This window comes from Misgurnus anguillicaudatus, chromosome 24 (assembly GCF_027580225.2).
Source record: "Misgurnus anguillicaudatus chromosome 24, ASM2758022v2, whole genome shotgun sequence".
Classification (NCBI taxonomy): domain Eukaryota; kingdom Metazoa; phylum Chordata; class Actinopteri; order Cypriniformes; family Cobitidae; genus Misgurnus; species Misgurnus anguillicaudatus.
In genome coordinates, this window is record NC_073360.2 from 40,123,460 (window position 1) to 40,146,123 (window position 22,664).

General features: G+C 34.7%; 1 protein-coding gene across 3 annotated transcripts in view; it reads left to right on the forward strand.

Moving 5' to 3' along the window:
* pdgfd (platelet derived growth factor d) overlaps positions 1–18,746 on the forward strand; it is a 34,213-nt gene extending 15,467 nt beyond the window's left edge. For all 3 annotated transcript variants that reach the window (XM_055197511.2, XM_055197512.2, XM_055197509.2), the window contains exons 3-7: positions 2,153–2,330; positions 8,935–8,988; positions 9,336–9,531; positions 9,608–9,822; positions 18,215–18,746. In XM_055197511.2, the coding sequence (XP_055053486.2) occupies positions 2,153–2,330; positions 8,935–8,988; positions 9,336–9,531; positions 9,608–9,822; positions 18,215–18,343 (772 nt within the window). In that variant the 3' untranslated portion in view covers positions 18,344–18,746. The remainder of the gene's footprint in view (positions 1–2,152; positions 2,331–8,934; positions 8,989–9,335; positions 9,532–9,607; positions 9,823–18,214) is intronic.
* Positions 18,747–22,664: the final 3,918 nt, after the last annotated feature.

A 22,664-nucleotide genomic window follows, 5' to 3' on the forward strand; every position in this document is an offset into this window, starting at 1 on the left:
GGATGCGTGGATGAATGCATGGATAAATGGATGCAGGGATCAATACATAGATAGATGATGGATACATGGATGAAGGCATGAATGGATGGAAACATGGATCTATGCATGCATGCATGGATGGATGGATGCATGCATGCATGCATGGATAGATTGGATACATGGATGAATGCATGGACAGATGGAAAGATGATGGATGCGTGGATGAATGCATGGATAAATGGATGCAGGGATCAATACATAGATAGATGATGGATGCGTGGATGAATGCATGGATATATGGATGCAGGGATCAATACATAGATAGATGATGGATGCGTGGATGAATGCATGGATTCATAGATGCATGGATACATGGATGAATGCATGGACAGATGGATGTGTGAATGAATGCATGGATAGATGGATACATGGATGAATGCATGAATGGATGGATGGAAACATGGATCTATGCATGCATGCATGGATGGATGGAAACATGGATCCATGCATGCATGCATGGGTGGATGGATGGATGCATGAATAGATTGGATACATGGATGAATGCATGGACAGATGGATACGTGAATGAATGCATGAATAGATGGATGCCTAGGTAAACGCATGGATACATGGATACATGGTTGAATGCATGAATAGATGGAAACATGGATCTATGAATGAATGCATGGATTGATAGATGCATGGATAGATGGATGCATGGATTGATGGAAGCATGGATAGATGGATACGTAAATGAATGCATGGGTGGATGGATGCATGCATGGATAGATGGATACATGGATGAATGTATGGATAGATGAATACATGGATGAATGTATGGATAAATGAATGGATGAATGCTTTGATAGATGGATAAATGAATGCATGGATAAATGCATGATTAGATGGAAACATGGATCAATACATGGATAAATGGATGCATGGATAGAAGGATACATGGATGAATGCATGGATTAATAGATGGGTGGATAGATGGATACATGGATGGATACATGGATGAATGCATGAATAGATGGATGGATGTGTGGATAAATGCATGGATTGATAGATGCATGCATAGATGAATACATGGATGAATGTATAGATAGATGAATGGGTGAATGCTTGGATAGATGGATAAATGACTGCATGGATGAATGCATGATTAGATGGAAACATGGATCAATACATGGATAAATGGATGCATGGATAGAAGGATTCATGGATGAATGCATGGATTAATAGATGGGTGGATAGATGAATACATGGATGGATGAATGCATAGATAGATTGATATATGAATGCGTAAATAGAAGAATGCGTGGATCGATGGATACATGGATTAATGCATAGATAGAAGGATGCATAGATAGATAGATACTTGGATGAATGCATGAATAGAAGGATGGGTGGATGAATGCATGGATTAATAGATTGGTGGATAGATGAATACATGGATACATGGATGAATGCATGGATAAATGGATGCATAGCTAGATTGATGCATGGATGGATGTGTGGATGAATGCATGGATTAATAGATGGGGGGACAGGTTATTACATGGATGGATGAATGCATATATGGAAAGATGCATGGATGAATGGATGGATGGATGATTCAATAAAGAATAAGATCTGATAAGTTTCATGTGAGCTTGATTGAATGTTGTGATTGTTTAATTGTCCTGCTTGGATGAATGATTTTCTAGCAGGTGTCATGATGCCAGTCAGCGTTCAGAAGTTCTGCATCTCTAGATCAAAAATAAAAAGCTGCAGTCTTACAGTATTTCATAAATATTTAATGAGCAGAAAGCCAATTCAAGTGTCTGACTGTGTGTGCATCTCTCAGGTTTCAGTTATGTCCTTGAGTTCAATGGGTTTTTATTGTGAATCGGATACTTTATACAGACTCATGAGACATTACAACTGAAAATAAAACGGGAACAGAGAAAAGTTACCAGCAGCAGAAATCTCAAATGAGATGATTGGTGAAATTAAAGTAAGAAGAGAAAAAACGTAAGAACAGCAAATGCTTAGAAAGAAATGAGAAGGGTCATTTGATTTAGTGATAGCTGTCTCTTTTGTGCAGGTATGATGTAATGGGATTGTTTGATTTTTTTTTGTTGATTAATACTGTCCATGATATAAAATGAAATGTGTGTGTGTTTAACAGGTATGATTTTGTGGAAGTGGAGGATATATCTGAGACCAGCACCATCATTTGGGGTCGCTGGTGTGGTCAGAGAGCTCCGTCACGGATAACATCTAAAACAAACCTCATCAAAATCACCTTCAAATCAGACGATTACTTTGTAGCAAAACCTGGATTTAAAATCTGCTATTCACTGCTGGTGAGTCTCATCAGTTTTTGTTATTCATGTTCACGACACAACTGCAGGAGGATGAACTTTGTACTGAATTTTAGTGGTCAGGGGTTTAAATCACTAACCGTGATGATATATAAGTGATGTTGGATTATAGTGTACATTAAAGATGGTGTGTTCTGATTGGCTGTTATGTGGGTCTCTCTGATTGGTGCTGTGGATGTACAGATGTCAGTTTTCTTACCTGAAATGCCCTTTTACTCTGGATGAACTACTTTACATGAGAGAGAGATGATGGAAAGAGAGATTTATTTTGGATTTATTCTGTACACGGTTCACAACATCACTGTCAGAGAGAGGAGATATAGGATACACGATGGATAATAAAATGCAGGTCGTAATGGGAAATGAGAATAAGCGGCGTGTTTCACTATTATTTCTGTTCAAACAAAAGATGTAAAACTCAAGCGACGCTCCGTATGTCTTCTCGTGTTGATTTATTAATGACAGAAACACAGATTTTCAAAGATTCATCACATCTTCTTGCAATATTTCTTATTTTGTTTTTCTTTAGGGACCTACAAACTATGGTTGTGTTTTGTTCAGAGTTATTATTTATAATTAAGAGAGTTATCTTCATGTTTTGTGATGATAACGCTTGCGTTCAGGGGTATTTTAATTCTTACTTTAAACTTTAACTTGCATAATGTGATGCATGCCTGAGAGTTTTGGCTGGATTTCGGATAAGATTGTATTGCATAAAAGTTTTGTCCCCCATTAGGCAGACTTGATTACATCAGCAGGATTTGTAAGTTATTGGATGTTTGATAATTCCCACTTCTGAAGTCGTGATTACGAGCTTGTTGAGGTGCTTTGTTGTCAGAAAGAAAGGAGGACGCCAGGTTTATACTTGCGCGTGTTTTGGTAAATTTAAACACAAAAACGTACACTATTCTTCAAATGATTGTTCATATAAGTAAATTTGTAGAAATTAACTCTTTCCCCGCCATTGAGTTATCTCTTCAATTAAGAGAAAACACAAGTTTTTACAGCAATCCATATTTCCACTATTTTCCACTAGGTTGCCCTCTTACCCAACTCGTATAAGACTGAGGTATCCACTGATCCAAAAACAGTAAAAACGCCATGTATGTTTTGATCATCGCTCTGTATCTGATCTCTATCAAAAGTCCTTTACAAAAAAGCAATTATCTCAGCTTTTGCTTAAAATGTAGTATTTTTAAAGAAACCTACCCATGTTTGAGAGGTGATAAAAAGAGAACAAATGAACACGGGATGAAACTTTTTTTTTTTTAAAGAAAAGGGTCTGTTTTTTCATTTGTTAAATTGTATGTTTATATATTTTAATAAGAACATTTTCTGAAGGGCATTTAACTTTTGTTAAAATGATAAAAAATGCTGCCGCTGGCTGGCAACTTTTTTAACGCTGGCTGGGAAAGAGTTAAATGACAAGAAAAGTCAGTGGAGCTGTTGTGGATAAAAACTAATAAAGCACATACCTGCCACAATAAATATCCTTCTCTCATCCACCATTTTGTTTTTAAGGTTTTTAAGTTTGAGACCGGAATTTGAATATCATAATGATTAGGGCTGTGTATCAGTAAGAATATCACGATACGATGCGATACATATCACGAACCATGTGTTGCAATACATTGCCGTACTGTGAGCCGATCGGTATATTGCTGTAATTCCTGCGCTGTGAATCGGCTTGTTCGTTACGGTTCGGTCCCAAATAATATAATATATTTTCTCGCTGGTGATGGGATTTTATTTGTTTATTTATTTATTTTTTGCTGATACATCAAACACTTCTTTAAAGCCATTATACCATGATTCAGTTCGATGAATTTATCGATATTCTTATATTACGTGCCTAGTTAAGTAGGTAAATTTTTACTTCCAAATGCAACCAAAATATATAACATAAACATTTAATTTTTAAAAATGGCACAATCTCTGCCCCAATTGTAACATTTACAACAACAAACTAACAAAACTACACTTTTTTAAATAAAGAAAAATAAATGTCATATAAAATTAAGCTTATGATTGCAACAGCCGAAAGTCTTTCAGTATTTCGTGCCAAAATGTGCAATAATGACAATCACTGAGGTAGTTTTAGAAAAAAATTATTTAAATTGAAAAATAAATTAATATAAAAATAAAGCTGTTAAACTTAAGCATTTGATCTGTCACACAACTTCAGATCTAACAGTCAAACAAATCCTGCAGTCGTCTATTTTGAGAGATTTTTCTTTTAAAAAATCAACATTGTTTTCACTGCTACAACCGTTTTGTTGCTGCATCACATTCACTTGCAGATAATAATAAACAGAAATGCGCACTTTGGCGGAAATACGTAGATGAACGTTAAACGTTAAAATAAAGGTACCTCAAATAAAAATGTTTGTGTGTGTAACTGATGCATTGGATCAGTAGAAATAAAATCGATGTAATATTACACCCCTAGTATTTCCTATTGTGGGAATATAATTTTAAATAAGGTTATAATTTTTGGAAAGCTGTATTTGCGAATACACCCCCATGTGCAAACCTAAGCAGAAAATTTGTGGTGTGCCCCCGTCCTAGTACTTCCTTTCACTGTTTAAGTTTAGAGATAAGAAGAAAAGTGGTCAGAACGTAAACTCAAAACAAAACAAATGCCATAAATCTTTTTATATATATAAAAAAACATTGCAAAAATGTCTATCGTGTTTGTTTGTTTGTTTGTTTATTTAAGAAACAACACAATATTCCCAACATTTGTTTTATTTGTTTAAAGCCCCTAGTTAGCATGACATCAGATGGCGTTCATGTGTAGTTTTTACCTAGGAAACCCGTATTTATGATAATTCTGTTAGCATATGAAGGCAACATTAGTATCACCATTTTACCAACAAATTATTAAGCAGTTATTTTTCTTAAATAATATCACAGGCAGATGAATTGTGCACAGTAAGATCTTGATCAATAATAAGTCAATTTAGCCACAGTGTCTTAAACAAACATTAAAGCCTGCGGCTGCTGGAGGTTTGAGGTTGTTTGTCCGACTGGTATCCGTCATGTGTGCTTCCCTGAATCTGTGGTATTCCTGTCATTTCCATAATTCTGTTCCTCTCCAGACGTGAGGTTTCCCTGTTCATAACCTCTGATGGGAAAACATCATCATAACAAACCGCCCGCCACCTTTGACCCCTTCCTATTGTTTGCATTTCCACGAGAGCAGATTTATGGAATGAGAGTCATTTAGCAGAGACCGCACAGGGAAGTTTCAGTCCAACCTGAAAGCAGTTACACTGTGAGCACTTTATTATTAATAAACACACTATAGACGGTTTCAGCAGTAACAACATAAACAAGCGGCTTTCACGGAAAACACGTAACTTCCGGTAAACTCCGAATAAATAACAACAAAGTCCTTTTAAGGTAGTTATTTATACAACAAGCAAAATTAACAACGAGGTATTTGTTCAAGAGTTCAGTTTAGCAACTAGTTAGACCATTAAAAAAAAATAAAACCGGTAGTAAAGTTCCGACCAGACGCGTAATCGCGTCACCACACGTGTGTCCGATGAAACTGTCTATATATAAAATCTTATACTAGTGATAGGCCAATATATTGCAAATGCCGATATATCGGCCGATATTTAGCTTTTTTTATTACCGATAAATATTTTCAATGGGCCAGTAAATTTCTCTATTACTTAAATTTGATGTTTGTAATAAAAAAACACATAACGTTATACATATATATATATATATATATATATATATATATATATATATATATATATATATATATATATATATATATATATATATATATATATATATATATATATATATATGTTATGCACACTCTTAGAAAGGATGTTAATTTTTTACACATCTTTGTGCGTTAAGCTTTAAACACATTATGTGTAATTTTAACACATTATGTGTCATTTTGTGTTGATTTTGTGTTACAATATAACACAAGTTGTGTTAAAGTAACACAAAATGTGTTGTTTCAATAATAACACAGGGATGGGTGAATTCTGGGACAACGCATTTAGTGTGTCGTCCCACAAACAACACTAATGTGTTGTTTTTAACACATTCGTTCTAAGAGTGCACAATAAATGTTTTATTTAGTTTCACCAATATTCTCTTTGTCTCTCATCTACTTTAATAACATTTGTGTCAATTGGCCATACAGCTTTCTTAACCAATTACAGGTCAAAGATTGTGGGGGATCCTTAGCCAATGTAGCTGATCGTTATTGTTTACACAAAAAATGACACAAAAACCCCATATCGTATCGGCCATAAAATAAGCATATCGGTTGACCACTTTTTTATACATTATACATTATTTTTGCATGCATCAGATTTCATTTATTGGTCGGCGTGTCTTTTACTTTTTTTTTAGAGAAAAAGATGAATGATGAACTCTGTGTTTTCAGGTATACTGCTGGGATTAAATGTCATGGCTGTGGTGGCTGTAGCCCCGCCTCTCATTCTGTGACATCATGAGTGATTGCTTTAGCTCCACCCCTCAGCCAGTAACATTATAGCTGTTTCTCAGTATGTGAACTTGCGTCCTTTTGTTCTCGCTTTGCCATCATTAACTGTCGAAGTTCAACTCCAACTCCCAAGAACGCAAGCACAGAGGACGCACGAAAACACCCGGATGTGTTCTTGATATACGAGTGCAGACTTGTGCGCTGAAAACGCTTTACACCCCAGAAGTCATTGCGGCAAAACAATGGCAGAGGAAGGAAGTGCTACGCACAACTTTTTTAACGCTGTCTTAACGACAATAACACAAATATGCTTGTGGGTGATTCTCGCGATATTAGACTTGAGGTGTCATTTTGATAAAGTAATAAGAAGCATACAGTTACAAACATCTCTTCATGTACTATTTTGCACATGATTTCAAATGACATCATACAAACCCATTTTGTTTTTGTTTTTCACATTTAAAGGGAAATTTTTCATTACCGCAAAGTGTCCATGACTGGATTTGGGTTCTTTGACATGGAAATATTTATAATTAAAAAATCTAAAAAATAAAAAGCTTCAGTACATGTTATACTATAAACATTTACAGTAAAGAAACATGTGCTATTTGGTGATCATTGGTAAATGTAGAGACAATAATAAGGAATATAAATGTGTCCAAGACCAATTTTCTCATCCTCCGCAACAATTTTCAATCATTGTTTAAGCCCTCAAAGAACTAACATTTTAAAAAATTGTTGGAAGGGACATAATTGACTGTGACACTCAAGATGGCTACCAGGTAAGCAGTTCTTATTTTTTCTCTCCAGATAAGTTTCAAAAATTTTGTTTGTCATAGTACCTAGACAACTTTTTAGTTCTCATTACCGAAACATGAGTTTGTAAATGCATATATTTAATGTAATATCATGTTGCGGTAATGATAATTTTTGATGATAATAATCTAAAAAATTTAAATAATTCTACAGGAAATATTTTTTAAATCCTCTAAAAATAATGATTATAGTAAGTTCAGACCTTAATCTTATATGTACAAAATATTGGCTTCAATGGCTTTTTTAAAATTCTGATGCTGGACACCTTCTAAATCTGGATTTCGTGAGAATCACCCTTGTACATATGTATATAAATTTAGATAAGGAAATATATTGGTTGTTGACAAGTCACATTTATTCCTCAAGTGCGTTTGTATGCATACATTTTAAATATTAAATACATAAAAAATGCAAATTTGATATTTAAATGTATATTTTATTGGCATATAACAACTAATCTTAATTGGGTTTCTTATTTTAAATTATATTATTATTTCTTGACAAGGTGTCTGAAATATTTACGTATTTGCCATTACAAAATGTCATAATAAAAAAATAATGTATATAATAATGCAGATAATGGTATGTTTGGCACTTTATGAATGTTGCAATGTTGAATCTGGGGATGTTAGGTGACCAACAGAAAGTTCGCAAACATCTAAATTCTCAAAAGTGCATTCTGTGTTCTCGCGACCTTCTAAGTTCGGTCTTTCAAGGTCGCCTGACACGGGAACGCAAGTCCATTCCTTGCGTTTTTGAAATTAAGAAACAGCGAATGAGTGATGGCTGTAATTTACAGATGTGGCGTTTAAAAATGCGCGTCTCTGAGAGCAGAATGCCTCGAGCACTTCCGAAATTCTGCGAGATCCCGCAACGGGGGGGTTCGGTGGGGGACGCAGGAAATACAAAAACCTGTAGATGACAGTCGTGTTTCATGTAGGCCATACTGACGACAATTTGTGTGCTTGACTTCATGCTGAGCGTATACTCTATGATATTGAAGTAACATGACACGGATTTTCTGTGTTTAGGCGATAGACTCTGATGTCATACAAATGCACGCTTTTTTGGCAAACATTTCGTTGGCGAAGTTTTCTTTGCCAGTTACATAAACAGTCACATATTCTTCATAAAAATCCGACTCAAACGCGCATCATTTGTCTTATTTTTATTTGCTGTTTTTAGCTAATGGCTTTCCCGAAATTCTTTAAGGAACTTAATGCAGAGTAATTAAACACATTAAACATGAAATTAAAGATTTGAAATATCATTTGTCCTTTTTTTTAGGGCAGCTCACCTCTTGCATCCATGACTAACTGGGAAGCAGTTACAGTGACTTCGGTGAGTCTCTCTCTCTCTCTCCCTCACAAACTTGTCTCTCAATAAATTAATGTCAAAATATAGAGGTACAAAGATGAGAAAAATAGAGATTCTTTTGATATTCTTTTAATTTGTTTTTCTTGTTCAGATTAATATAGTGTTCTGGTTTAAAGTGAATATCTGTGTGATGCAGTTACTACAAAAAATAATTCAGACTCGTTCCCAAGTTTGTAAAAACAAAAATGCAGTGTACATAGTGCACTTAGAAATCAATAGCAAGTGCACCAGAGGGTTTAAAGATAGAAACGGCCATCTGATGGAGGTTGTGACTGTTGGACACTTTCATAATAAGACCCGTGCTCCCCCAGGACCTGAGTGAGACCTCCGGGACGGAAGCCCCGCTGTCTGCAGCCGCTCTCGATAATGACATCTCCAGTGTCAATACGGTGGAAGAGCTGATGAGACATCTGAACCCGTTTACTTGGCAGGAAGACCTGGAACAACTTTACACACAAACACACCACTACAGACCCCGATCCTTTCACATGGACCGCAAACACAAACGTACGTTCAGTTTATAATTGAGACCGTCTCTCTGTAAGCTGCATTTGGGTTTAACTCCTCTTCATCTCCGTCTCAGTCGATCTGGATCGTCTCTACGATGATGTAAAACAGTACAGCTGCACTCCCCGAAATTTCTCCGTCAGTCTCCGCGAGGAGCTGAAAACGACCAACGCTGTGTTTTTCCCACGATGCCTCCTGGTGCAGCGCTGCGGGGGAAACTGCGCATGCGGCACGGACGGCTGGAACTCATGCACCTGCAGCGCTGGAAAAACTGTCAGGAAATTACACGAGGTATCCCACAATGCACTGCAGTACACCATTTACCATCTAACTATAATGTTTGCTGAAATACAGTCTGTCAAATAGGCTTGAATAGAGACACAAGTAAGACTTCATTAGGATTGATGAAGTGTGCGTGCGTGTGTGTATTTGTGTGTGTGGTTTTGTTTTTCCTGTGGTGTATAACAGCATGACTGTGTGTTTTCCTTTTCTCCTTATCAGCTCCAAACACATACATACACAAACATTTTAAAGGAAAAAATATCTAAAATGCATAATTTACGAATGAATCATTTCCCCACTTGAAGACACCCAAACGGTTTGAAACTACACTTTTAAAAATAAAGCTTCCCGATTGTTTGTTTCGGTGGTTCCAATAAATGCCTCCACAGATCCTTTTTGTTATAGAAAGGATTTTGAGGTGGAAAATGTTCTGTAGAGTAAAAAGATAAGAAAGGTTGATAGTTCTTTGGACAAATGAAGATGACATTAAGTGACTCTTTAAAGCCTCGGAGGTTTTGTCAGATTTAAAGGGCAGGTGTTATGCAAAATTTAAAGGTGGATTGTGTAACATTTCGGAGGATCTCTTGACAGAAATGCAATATAATATACATAATTATATTATCAGTGGTGTATAGACGGTTTCAGCAGTAACAACATAAACAAGCGGCTTTCGTGGTCCACACGTAACTTCCGATAAACTCCTTTAAGAATAAATAACAACAAAGTACTTTAAACATAGTTTATTATATAACAAGCTAAATAAACAACACATAGATTACATAGGAAACCAAAACATTTATTTTCGACGAGGCATTTGTTCAAGAGTTTAGTTTAGCAACTAGCAGACCATTAAACAAACAGAAACCAGAAATAAAGTTCGGACTAAACACGTATCGCGTCAACGCACGTGCGTCCTTACATAACTCGCCTGAAAAGTCCGCTCCCCTTCTCACTCTCATAATGGGAGAGGGAGGGTGTTACTGCGCCGAGTCGAAGTACTCCCAAAAGTGCTATTACGCCATAAAATATAGTTCCTCTTTTAAATCTGCTTAGAAAAGCGCTACGTTTTATTTTGTACCACCAAACTTGCTTGTATAACTACTCGTCTTAAATAGGAAAAACGTTGATGTGTTTGGTCACTTCTAACTTTATCTCTAAATGGTACCATTGAATGAATGGGGCTAAGCTAAATGCTATCGAAGCGTCGCAGCGCGCTCCAGCGCTTACGTGCACGCACACAGATGATAGAGGGATGTATCAACTCTTCTTAGTTAAGGTAATAACATTTTAATATTGAAAATGAGTAGACTATTCCTTTAAGGTAAAAACGTTTTTAAAAATTACTTCAATTGGTAACACCTAAAACATTTTGGAGTGTCTATTTACGCCCAGTGCAAATAGCGTCCATTGTTGACAAACGCTATTTAGTAGGGGTGTGACGAGACACTTAATCGACGAGACGAGACACGAGATTGGGTTCACGAGAACGAGACGAGATTTTTACATTTTTTAAGAAATCCTCAGTGATAAAATAAATGAATGGGAAACTGACATATTATTTTTAAATGATTTAACTAATCAAGGACTGGCCCTAACAATTACTTTGCTAATCGATAATGAAGTATTTTGGTATTTTTGTTAATAAAAATAGACCCAATTTAGCAATAACCTTTAAAATTACATAATAATGACGATGCAATAATAATTTCTTCAAATAAAGTATCAAAACAAGTAAACACAGTAATAAGGAGCCTTTGTAATAAAAACAGCATTATGTATTATTACAAATGCCTGCAGGGGGCGCTAACGGACCCGCTTTTGTTACTTTGACTGTAGAATCGAAACTTGAGCCGCTTACTTTTAACCAAACAACGTTTAAATCCATTTAAATCTTTAATATTTGTCTTTACAATAGAAATGATACTGTTATTCTTGAGCAAGAACATGCAAAGATAAAATCATGTTAACTCTTAGTGAGGGTTTAATCTGCTAAGACACTTCAGACAATCGCAACGCATAGACGAACATTATTGGAAGCCCAAACAAAAAAGCACATGCAGTAAAAGACTGAATATAATGCATGCACACTGCTCTGGAAAAAGTTTAGCCAGAAACTTAACTTCATGCTGACAGTGACCGTTTCTCAAACAGAAAGCTGCATCCTCTGGAGGTCGCATATGCAGGCCGCATACGTCATCATGGTTTATTTCAGTTAACTGAGCATTAACTTCGCAAGTCATAAGCATATTACAACAATTTACGATTAACTTTATATAATAGTAAACTTTATAATTGTTAATATTTTGTATTAAGACACTCTTTATGAAGTATGTAGTCTATAAATGCGACCTCCAAAGGATGCAGCCTTTTGTTTGAAAAACGACCAGCATTTCACCTCCACGAGAAATCTCGTGACATAATTCATTTCGCGATACAATTTTAATCTCGCGAGATCTCGTCACACCCCTACTATTTAGACTAGCTCTTCCCACCAAAGTCTGGTTGGAGCGATAAAGTTTAAAAAAGACGATCTGAAATCAACAGCCTCTACAGTGCAAGATAGGGTTGTCCCGATGCCACTTTTTCATTTCCGATCAAATTCCGATACCAGAATTCCGAAAATCTGCCGATACCGATATCTGCTCGATTCTATTGTAATTAAATGTGTATAGTGCTTTCTGCTACATCTAGTATAATTTTAAATGTTAAAATCAATAATTTAAAATGATTTACAAGTTACAGGAAACATTAGTAATTATTAATCATGGCAGTGTTTAGGAGAACATATAATAGGTACAATTGATCAATTAAGTATGCTAAATATTTTTTTCTTAATTGCGTAAAACTGTCATAGTAAAAAAGCTTTAGTGTGCAGATGGTTATTTTGGCAATTATGCGCTTGACTGGAGTTTTTATGCACATTTCGGGTGCAGAATTGATGCGCCTAAATCATCCTGTACACGCTTATGGGCTTCCTGGGCGCAGAATTGATGCCCTTGAATCATCCTCTCATGAGAATCCGTTAAGGGCTTCTGTAGAAACATGGCTGCACAAAATGGCGGCTTCCATGTAAGGGGACCATCTGTGTCTCATTCTAAGGCATTAAACACATAACGGTTCATTATGAAAGGTCTTTATACACCCCTGATAATTTAGTTTTGTATATTATTTGGCATTTCTGTCAAGAGATCATTCTAAAAATTACACACTGCACCTTTAAGTGTATTTTAGGTGAATCCAGCATTTACTGTTTACAGTGCAGTTAGCTGTTAATTGTGTAATAATAATTAGATCAGTAGGAAATCTTTAATCACTGTTAGTTTGAGTTGTTAAAGGAATAGTCTACTCATTTTCAATATTAAAATATGTTATTACCTTAACTAAGAATTGTTGATACATCCCTCTATCATCTGTGTGCGTGCACGTAAGCGCTGGAGCGCGCTACGACGCTTCGATAGCATTTAGCTTAGCCCCATTCATTCAATGGTACCATTTAGAGATAAAGTTAGAAGTGACCAAACACATCAACGTTTTTCCTATTTAAGATGAGTAGTTATACGAGCAAGTTTGGTGGTACAAAATAAAACGTAACGCTTTTCTAAGCGGATTTAAAAGAGGAACTATATTTTATGGCGTAATAGCACTTTTGGGAGTACTTCGACTCGCCTGAAAAGTCCGCTCCCCTTCTCACTCTCATAATGGGAGAGGGAGGGTGTTACTGCGCCGAGTCGAAGTACTCACAAAAGTGCCACCACGCCACAAAACATAGTTCCTCCCCCAAATCCGCCCAGAAAAGCGCCACGCCCCATTCCGCACCACCAAACCTGCTCGTACAACCACTCGTCCCAAACAGGAAAAACGTTGATGTGTTTGGTTACTTCTAACTTTATCTCTAAATGGTACCATTGAATGAATGGGGCTAAGCTAAATGCTATCGAAGCGTCGCAGCGCGCTTACGTGCACGCACACAGATGATAGAGGGATGTATCAACAATTCTTAGTTAAGGTAATAACATATTTTAATATTGAAAATGAGTAGACTATTCCTTTAATAACATGCATTTAAAAAAAGTCAAACATAATCATTATAAATATTCTTTATTATTATGAAAATACATGAAAAGGTTTGCAGAACAGCGATATAAATATGCTTTTTATATACACATACGCTTAAATGTTTCCTGGAGCTAATGGTAGTTCTTCTGCAGTGTTAATAAATAAAAGTTTAAAAGCATTTTAGTGTTGAATCCTGACAGATGTCTGCACATGATCTCAAGTGTAGAACAGTTTGTTATTACTTGCATATTAACTCTACCAACAGAACGTAGTAAAGTTTCAACCTGTAGGTAATCTTTAATAAATCAATCATGCACATTGTAAAAGCACACACAGCACATGTCATTCATGTCTGGGATTTGTACAGTCACTAACAAGCATAATACTGTGTGTTGTGGTTTGTGACTCAATCAAAGTGATTGACAGCTGTCATATAGCTGTCAGGAAATGTTCATTGTCCCGCTGTCATCGATCATGAAGAATAACAGACTGTAACTCACGACAACATCTGGCAAATGTGATGGGCTCCAGCTGACCGAGTTTGAGTAATGTGATACAAACAAAGAAAGCAAGCGTGTGAATCACATGACCAGAGCAGTGATATACGAGCTGTTATATTAAAGATAAAAGCAATCTAGAGGTGAGGATCAGGGGCGGATATTGATCAAGAAACAAATCAATAAAGAACAATAAAAACTGTGAGCAATAAAACGGCTTTTTATTTTAGTTCAGCTTCAGGGTGTTAACATCGCTCTTAAAGAAACATTCGGGCTTTGACACACAGGTTAAACTCTTATGTAATGTGGATTAGCACAGAAACGCCATCAGTCTCAGTTGTAGTAATGCAGTTATGGGAAAACAACAGGCTTTGTGTTTTACAGGGATTACAAATGTAAGAGACATAATGCAGAAGTTACAAAATAGCATCGGTAGGTTTCCAATACAGATTTTGGGAAGATTTTTGTGATATTTTCTAAATGTCGATAAAAACTTATTTTGAAATGATTGCGTTTCTATTAACCAGTGTTATGTGACTTTATTCTCACAACGGATGTTGGTATGTTTATGTATTTCACAGTCACCGCACTAACCATTATTTTTAATCGAAGGAGATGGAGGCGTGTTATCCAAGCATTAAATTCACAATAAAATGGACGTAGCATTTGTCTTAGCAGTAGCAGTAGAGATTTTATTGGATCGTTGAAAGTTGGGTCATGTTGCTATTTGCTAATCACTGCAATCTTTTCCCAGGCCACGCCCACCACGACCGAGGAGATTTGGGTTTTTGATTAAAGATTATGAGTGTACTATTCTTACTTACTATTTGTGTCATGTTTTCAGCAGAAAAATCTAAAAATTCTTAAATTAAGAAGAATTTTCTGATGAGCACAATGACCTAAGAAAATAAATCTAGTTTTTAGACAAAAAATATACAATTTAAGTGAATTAGAGCTTAAAACAAGCAAAAATATCTGCCAATGGGGTGAGAAAAGTTTGCTTGAATTAAGTGTTTAAGAAAAAAGAAAACTTATTTTAGATTTTTTTTCTCACCCCATTGGCAGATATTTTTGCTTGTTTTAAGCACTAATTTATTTAAAGTTTATATTTTTAGTTTACACTGCAAAAAATTATTTTCAAGAAAAAAAATCTTAGTATTTTTGTCTTGTTCTCAAAAAAAAATCTAAAAATTCTTAAATTAAGATTCTTTTTCTTGATGAGCAAAATGACCCAAGAAAATAAGTCTGTTTTTTACACCAAAAATATCAAATTGAAGTGATTTTGTGCATAAAACAAGCACAAAAAAATCTGCCAATGAGGTAAGCTAATTTTTCTTGATTTTTTTCTTGAATTTAGTGTTTAAGAAAAATGTTCAAAATGTTTTTGCTTGTTTTATGCACAAAATCACTTAAATTGTATATTTTTTGTCTAAAAACTAGACTTATTTTCTTGGGTCGTTTTGCTCATCAAGAAAAAGCATCTTCATTTAAGAATTTTTAGATATTTTTACTGAAAACAAGACAAAAATACTAAGAAAACTTTTTCTTGAAAATCATTTTTTGCAGTGTAATGAAGCTCTCTGAAAAAATTACTTCCTTACTTATTATTTCTGTCTTGTTTTCAGTATAAATATCTAAAAGTTCTTAAATCAAGATACATTTTCTTGATGGGCATAAATATTTTTTGGTGAATATGTGCTTAAAATGAGCAAAGAAATCTGCCAATAGGGTAAGAAATTAAGTCTTTAAGAAAAAAGTTAAAAGATTTTTTTAATAAAAATTGGAGAAAAATGTGCTTAACCCCATTGGCATTTTTTTTTTTTTTTGCTTAGTTTGGGCACAAGTTCATTTAAAAAAATTTCGTCTAAAAACGAGGCATTATTTTGCTTGTCAAGAAAATACATCTTGATTTAATTTTTTGCAGTGATCATGTGACATTAATGCAGGCCAGTGCCTGGTTGCATGAAACTCCTTAAAGCAACACCAAAGATTTTTTTTAACCTTAAAATAACGCTTCCAACGCATCCACTCTTAACAGGGTGAACGGCACTTTCACATTCACTTTGCAGCCCTCTATCGGCCAAAACCGCACTAAAGAAGTTTCCAACCGTCGGGTAGCGGTCCTGTAGTCCGAGTGAATACTACAAAAACTTGCTTTACGGCAGACCTACAATCCAATCAGAGCCAGCTATGCCTCAGTATTTATGACAGTGGGTAATGGACAATTACGCTTCTAACCTGTAGGGGGAGCAAAGAGCAAAAACTCTTTGGTGTTGCTTTAAGTGAGGGTTTCCCTGAGGTAAGGGATTTCTTTAAGAGTGTTGCATCAAAGGTCTTAACTGTCACCCTTACTAATGCTGCGTTTACACCAGCAGCGGTAGAGGTGGCAAAAATGTGCGTTTACACCAGCAGCGGTAGAGGTGGCACAAACGCGCTATTCGCGCATAGTTGCACGCTTAAACATTTGAGTTTACTTGCTTCATTCGCACTTAAAATTCTAGTCATTCAAGACATTCAAGCGGAAATCCGCGTCATGGGAGGGGCTTCTGCGACTCTGCTGAGACTCCACTCGCTTCCTGTAATCACGTCACTACTACAGCAAGTTCCTGATTGGTTAACGCGGCGCGGAAATCCGGTGAGGTTCATATTTTTCAACTTGCACAGGATGACTAATCGCGTCTTTGCATTGACTTACCATGTAAATCACCCGTGCTTGCCACCTCTACCACAGCTGGTGTAAACGCAGCATACGTATAGCTTACGGTAGTCTCTGTAAAAACACGGCAATGGAGAAGCGGTTGCTATAGTTACAAAATCTCACAGCGTAAAAAAATAAACGGACGCAGCTCACGAGACGGCGGATTTATGTACAATGAAACTTCGCAAAAACACTGTAAAGTACCGCATTTATAAAACCTCAAACTTAAAGCACATTGGACTGGCGATCAAACCGCTATTCTCCTAATAAATGCACATCACTTTGCTCTAATGGATTATTTAGATCGTTAGAAATGTGCGTTGGTACTTGATTTTCTTAAATAACCATTAAATCAGCCATTGCTTGTGACGTTAAGTGACCTGTTATAGTCCCTTAAAATTTTTAAGGGAAAATGGGACTTAAGGACTTTGTAGCAACACATAGCAGAACTTAAGGTAATACTTTAACATTAAGGGTAAATACTTATTGACAGCCTTGTGGTTCCCTAAGTGAACACTTAAGGTTTTTTCTTGCAACTCATTTTTATTAAGGGTACCCTTAACCGCATATCTAAGGGATTTCTTAGATTAAGGACTTAAATGCAACCGGGCACTGGTGACCTATAAATGTTGCTTTTTCGAATTACCAGAAAAAGCACCTTATGCAAGCGTAAAAGCTTTTTCCGATATATAAATATTTTTTTGCAAAACCAATTATGTATTTTAAATTCGCAATTTCAATTTGCACAACTTTAAGTATAAAGTTAAAATAACATTGAACTTTACTATGATATGATGAGAAACTGACTTCATTACTGAGACATAACTATTGTGATGATATTTTTAAAACGTGTGTATTTGAACTTTGTATTGTCATGTTAAGTGTTTTGGTGTAAACATGAGTCTAAATGATTTACTCTGGTAAATGATGTCACTCAATAGTTAACTTGCACTGAACCTGAAACATTTCAAAGTTCATTACAGTGCAAATTCAACAAGAAGATGATTATTGTGTTAGACTTTTTTCTTGGTAAATTTCCATTTTATGCATGTTTGTTTTAGTTCTTAAGGAACACAACGTTTACATTACATATATGCATTTATCAGATGATTTTATTTAAAATTAATTTTATTCTTTGTGTGTTTGTCAGGTGCTGAAGTTCTCCCCAGGTCCAAATTTCTACAAAAAGCGAACTCGTGCCCGCTGGGTTCTGGAGGAGATCTACCTGGATCATCATGAGAGATGTGACTGTGTGTGTCAGTCAAGACCACCACGATGAACATCAACACACACCTGCCGTCACATTCACACACACACGTTCAAACCATCACACACGCTTTCCAGATGTGTAACTTTCTCTGTTTCTGTTATTTGTATTGATCAGATGTTATTGTGTCAGATGAAGTCATCAATTGTATTTTGAATATTAATGAGCTGTTCGCTGTTTAAAACCAGTTTGAACCTTTAGCCAGTCTATTCCAAGTGTTATTTATTTAAAACAAAATGTCTTTGTCTTTTATATCTGTGATCGTCTGTTGTATGTCATTTCATATTTTTCATATTCTTGTGATCAGATATGATATTGAGTTTATTGAAACATCGCCAGGTTACATTTTAGCCTGCAGCATCAAAAGAAAATGAATCATTTTAAATTGATTTGAATAAAGAGTCTTTTAAAATGTTTTGTATTGTGACTGTATTTTCATGAGAAGCAATTTCCCCTTAAATCTTTTTGACTTTTTAAGTGATGAAAAACGATGAAAATGCACAAAATCTTTTGTAATGTATGCATAATATGTTTATATGATCTTGAATCCTGATATGACCACTAGCATAACAAAAGGATTTGGTCTTGCATATTTATTGAGATGTGTGAACAGGTAACAGGATCTCGTTCTCTCTTCTCTCTCTGTGTGTGTGTGTGTGTGTTGTAGTGAATGGATGATACGCTTCAGTAGCCGTGTGGCCTCTGACTCGTCTTTATATCCCTGTAAATCTGCGAGGGTTCTTCTGTTCCCTGTTCTGGGTGTAATTTAGCGGCCCCGTGGCCCTTGAGGGTCCATTCATTCTGCTGTAAGTCGCCTGTGAACAGAGTCACTGAGAGCGATGGTGACAGTATGAATTTAGCCTTTAATTGTGAGGTCTTTAAGACGCTTTTATTAAACCTTCGGACAAGTGAAATTAAAGCAATGATTCTTCTTGATCTCACAGAAGAATTCACAGTGTGAGTCTCACTGGATATATGCAGTAAATCTATGATATCTGTAGTAATAAACTCCACGTATATCGCAGCAAAAAATCAAAAAAGAAGTAGAAAAGAAATGGTTCTTCTATGGCAATCTTTTCAGCATTTTTATTTTTGTTTTATCTAAATATCTTTTTTCACCATTCAGCCAAATATGGTTCTTCTATGGCATGTCTATAGACGTGTCTCCCATTGTGATGTCCTCTGATTCTATTGAAGCGCAATGTATTAAAAATATACCTGAGGAAGAAAAAAATTGCTCAAGTTCCTTCTTGAGACAAAGTCCTAAAGTTTTTTACTCTTCCAAAAAAAAAGAATACTTATATATTTTTTTCTAAACAATGTGTTTTTTTTTTTTTAATTCAAATATTGTTTGTTCTTTCAAAAAAAACGAATTTGTTCCGTTTTCTTTAAAAAAAATCTTTCAAAAAAATGTGTTCTTTAAAAAAAAATCTGACTTTTTTAAAAGAGAAATTATTTTTAAAAAATTTTTTTTAAGAAAACAATGGAAGAAAAACTATTTTAAGTTCCTTCTCGAGACAAAGTCCTAGTGTTTTACTCTTGCAAAAAAAATCTTACATTTTTTTCTAAACAATGTGTTCTTTCAAAAAATTCTAATTTGTTTGTTCTCTTTCAAAAAACTAATTTGTTCTGTGTTTTCTTTAAAAAAAAATCTTTAAAAAAAGTTTGCTTTTAAATTATTTTTTTAAAATAGTTCTCTTTCAGAAAAAAATGTGGACTTTTTTTAAAGAGAAATTATTTTTTGAAAGATCTTTTTTTAAAGAAAACAATGGAAGGAAAAAAAATGTTAAGTTCCTTCTTGAGACAGTCCTAAAGTTTTTTACTCTTCCAAAAAACTTTTTTTTTTTGAAAAAAAAGTTCTCTAAAAAAAAATTCTCCAATTTTTTTTTCAAATTTGTTCTCTTTCAAAAATATTTTTGTTCTTTCAAAAAAGATATCTTTAATAATAATTTGTATTTTTCAAAAAAAGTTCGCTTTCAAAAAAATGTGTTTTTTTACTCTTCCAAAAAATGTGTTCTTTCAGCTATTTTTTAAAAAATGTGTTCTCTTTCAAAAATATTGTTTGTTTATTCAAAAAATATCTTTAAATGAATTATCTTTTAAAAAATGGTTTGCTTAAAAAAAAACTTGTTCTCTGCTCTCTTTAAAAAAATTATTTTTCAAAAAATGTTTTCTTTTTCTAAATTTGTTCTCTTTCAAAAAAAATTGTTCTCTTTTAAAGAAATCTTAAAAAAGTGACTTATTTTAAAGATGGTTTTTTTAAAGAACAATTGTTTTGAAAGAAAAAAAGGAAGAAAAAATTGCTTAAGTTCTTTCTTGAGACAAAGCCCTACATTTTTTATTCTTCCAAAACCAATTCTAAAAATCTTTCTCTAAAAAATGTGTTCTCTTTCCAATTTTTTTTTCAAATTTGTTCTCTTTCAAAAATATTTTTTGTTCTTTTAAAAAAAATCTAGTATTTAAAAAAAAATTCTCTTTCAAAACATGTTTTTGTTTTTTTTCAAAAAATATATAAAAGTTATCTATTAAAAAAATAGAAAGCAAGCTATTTTTGTTCTTTAAAAGAATTCTTTTTTTTTAAATTGGAAAGCAAATTTTTTTTGTTCTTTCAAAAAATTATCGTTCAAAAATTGTTCTTTCAAAAAAGTTTGCTTTTAAATTTTTTTTAAATAGTTCTCTTTAAAAAAAAATTATCTTTCAGAAAAAAACGGAACAAAATTTTGTTCTCTTTTAAAAAAATGTTCTTTCAAAAAATTATATTTATAAACTGCCTCAGGTGAAGCGCTGCGTTTTCTTGCGAGAACACAAGGTTTGCAAAAAAACAGCGAGCTCTTTTTGCGGCCAAAAGCATAATCTTTACAAGAGAACACAAAAGTTTCTTGAGGAAGCGCAAAAGTTTTGCGAGAGAACGCAAAAGCTATTAAAAAAAATTCCTCTCATCCTAAATATAATCCAACACTATGTCCTCTGGGGGGGCACCGTATGATATGACAAAAAATGCGCACAAAAGTCTGAAGTAGTAAATAATTTGGGTACTTTTTGCCCATCATTTTTTCCATACTATTAATTCAGACATACTACTCACTACACATACTGATTTGATTTTCATTTATTAACTAGTAAGGAAGTAAAAGATTTTGGACCCTGCAAATTATGACATTGCGGTGACTCTCATATTCTCCTGCATATAAAATTAGTTGTAGTTAGTGTGTAGAGTATGTAGATGAACCAGTTAAAAATGATACACATCAGACAATGAGTCATTTGAGATCCATGTAGCAATAAACAATATCAAATGTCAAAGTTTGCAACTAAAAAAATAGAGTTTAACTATAAACGGTGCATTTGTAAAAAAAATGCAATTTGTAAAAAATTGTAATCTATCCTCTCAAAAAATGCCAGATGAGTGTTTTTAAAGAGCAGTAGACAGATGAGATAGAGAAATGAGGTCATGTGAAAGTAAAGTGACCTTTGACCTCTTAAGGGAAACCAGAGTGGGTGGAGATGTCACATCTTGACTGCACATCATCATGAGTGACACATTAAACATTAATCTTAGAAAAGACTGCAGCCTTTACACTTCAGAAACACAATCCTGCGTGTGTGTAAGCTCATATCTGTGAGAGTTTGTGTGCCGTGAGTTTTTCACAGGTTTACATCATTGTGAGAAAGCGTGTGAGATTTCATCAGTGTTGCATCAACAGGGAAAATAAGCAGAGATAAAATAAAATATAGTGAGCAAAATCAGCAGAGACCGAGCAAACGCACACACACACAATCTCAGCCTGACAATCTGATTATCTAATAAAAACCCATTTAAATCTTGAACAGCATTTAAACTTGAGTTTAGTTATGTGACAAATGAAACTAATATTCAGCCAGGCTTGAGTTTATCTGTCTGCGACTGCTGGTGAAGTGTCAGCCTGATCTCACCAGAATTTGTACAAAAACGAGTTTGCTTATGTGTACAGTATGAATTTGCATGAAGTGAATCATACAAAAACATGATTTTCATAAAAAAAACAATAACGAACCCCACCACTAACCCTGACGTCACAACCCCGTGTCCAAAGCAAATCGTACAAAAGTGTACAAATGTGTTCGTAAGAATTATTATGAATAAGCCACTTCGTAAAATATGTACGATTTGTCACGAGATTGCGTTGGAAGTGTTTTATAATAAGACAGGACAGGTGTTTGGAGGTGCAAGGGTTAAAATACAAAAAGCCTTAAGCAGTCATTTCACAGGCAGTGCACACACACAAAGTTAATTTAACAAAACTTTCAATCTGTCTCTGTCTCGCTGTGGATTTCTACATTTCATGTCTCATTT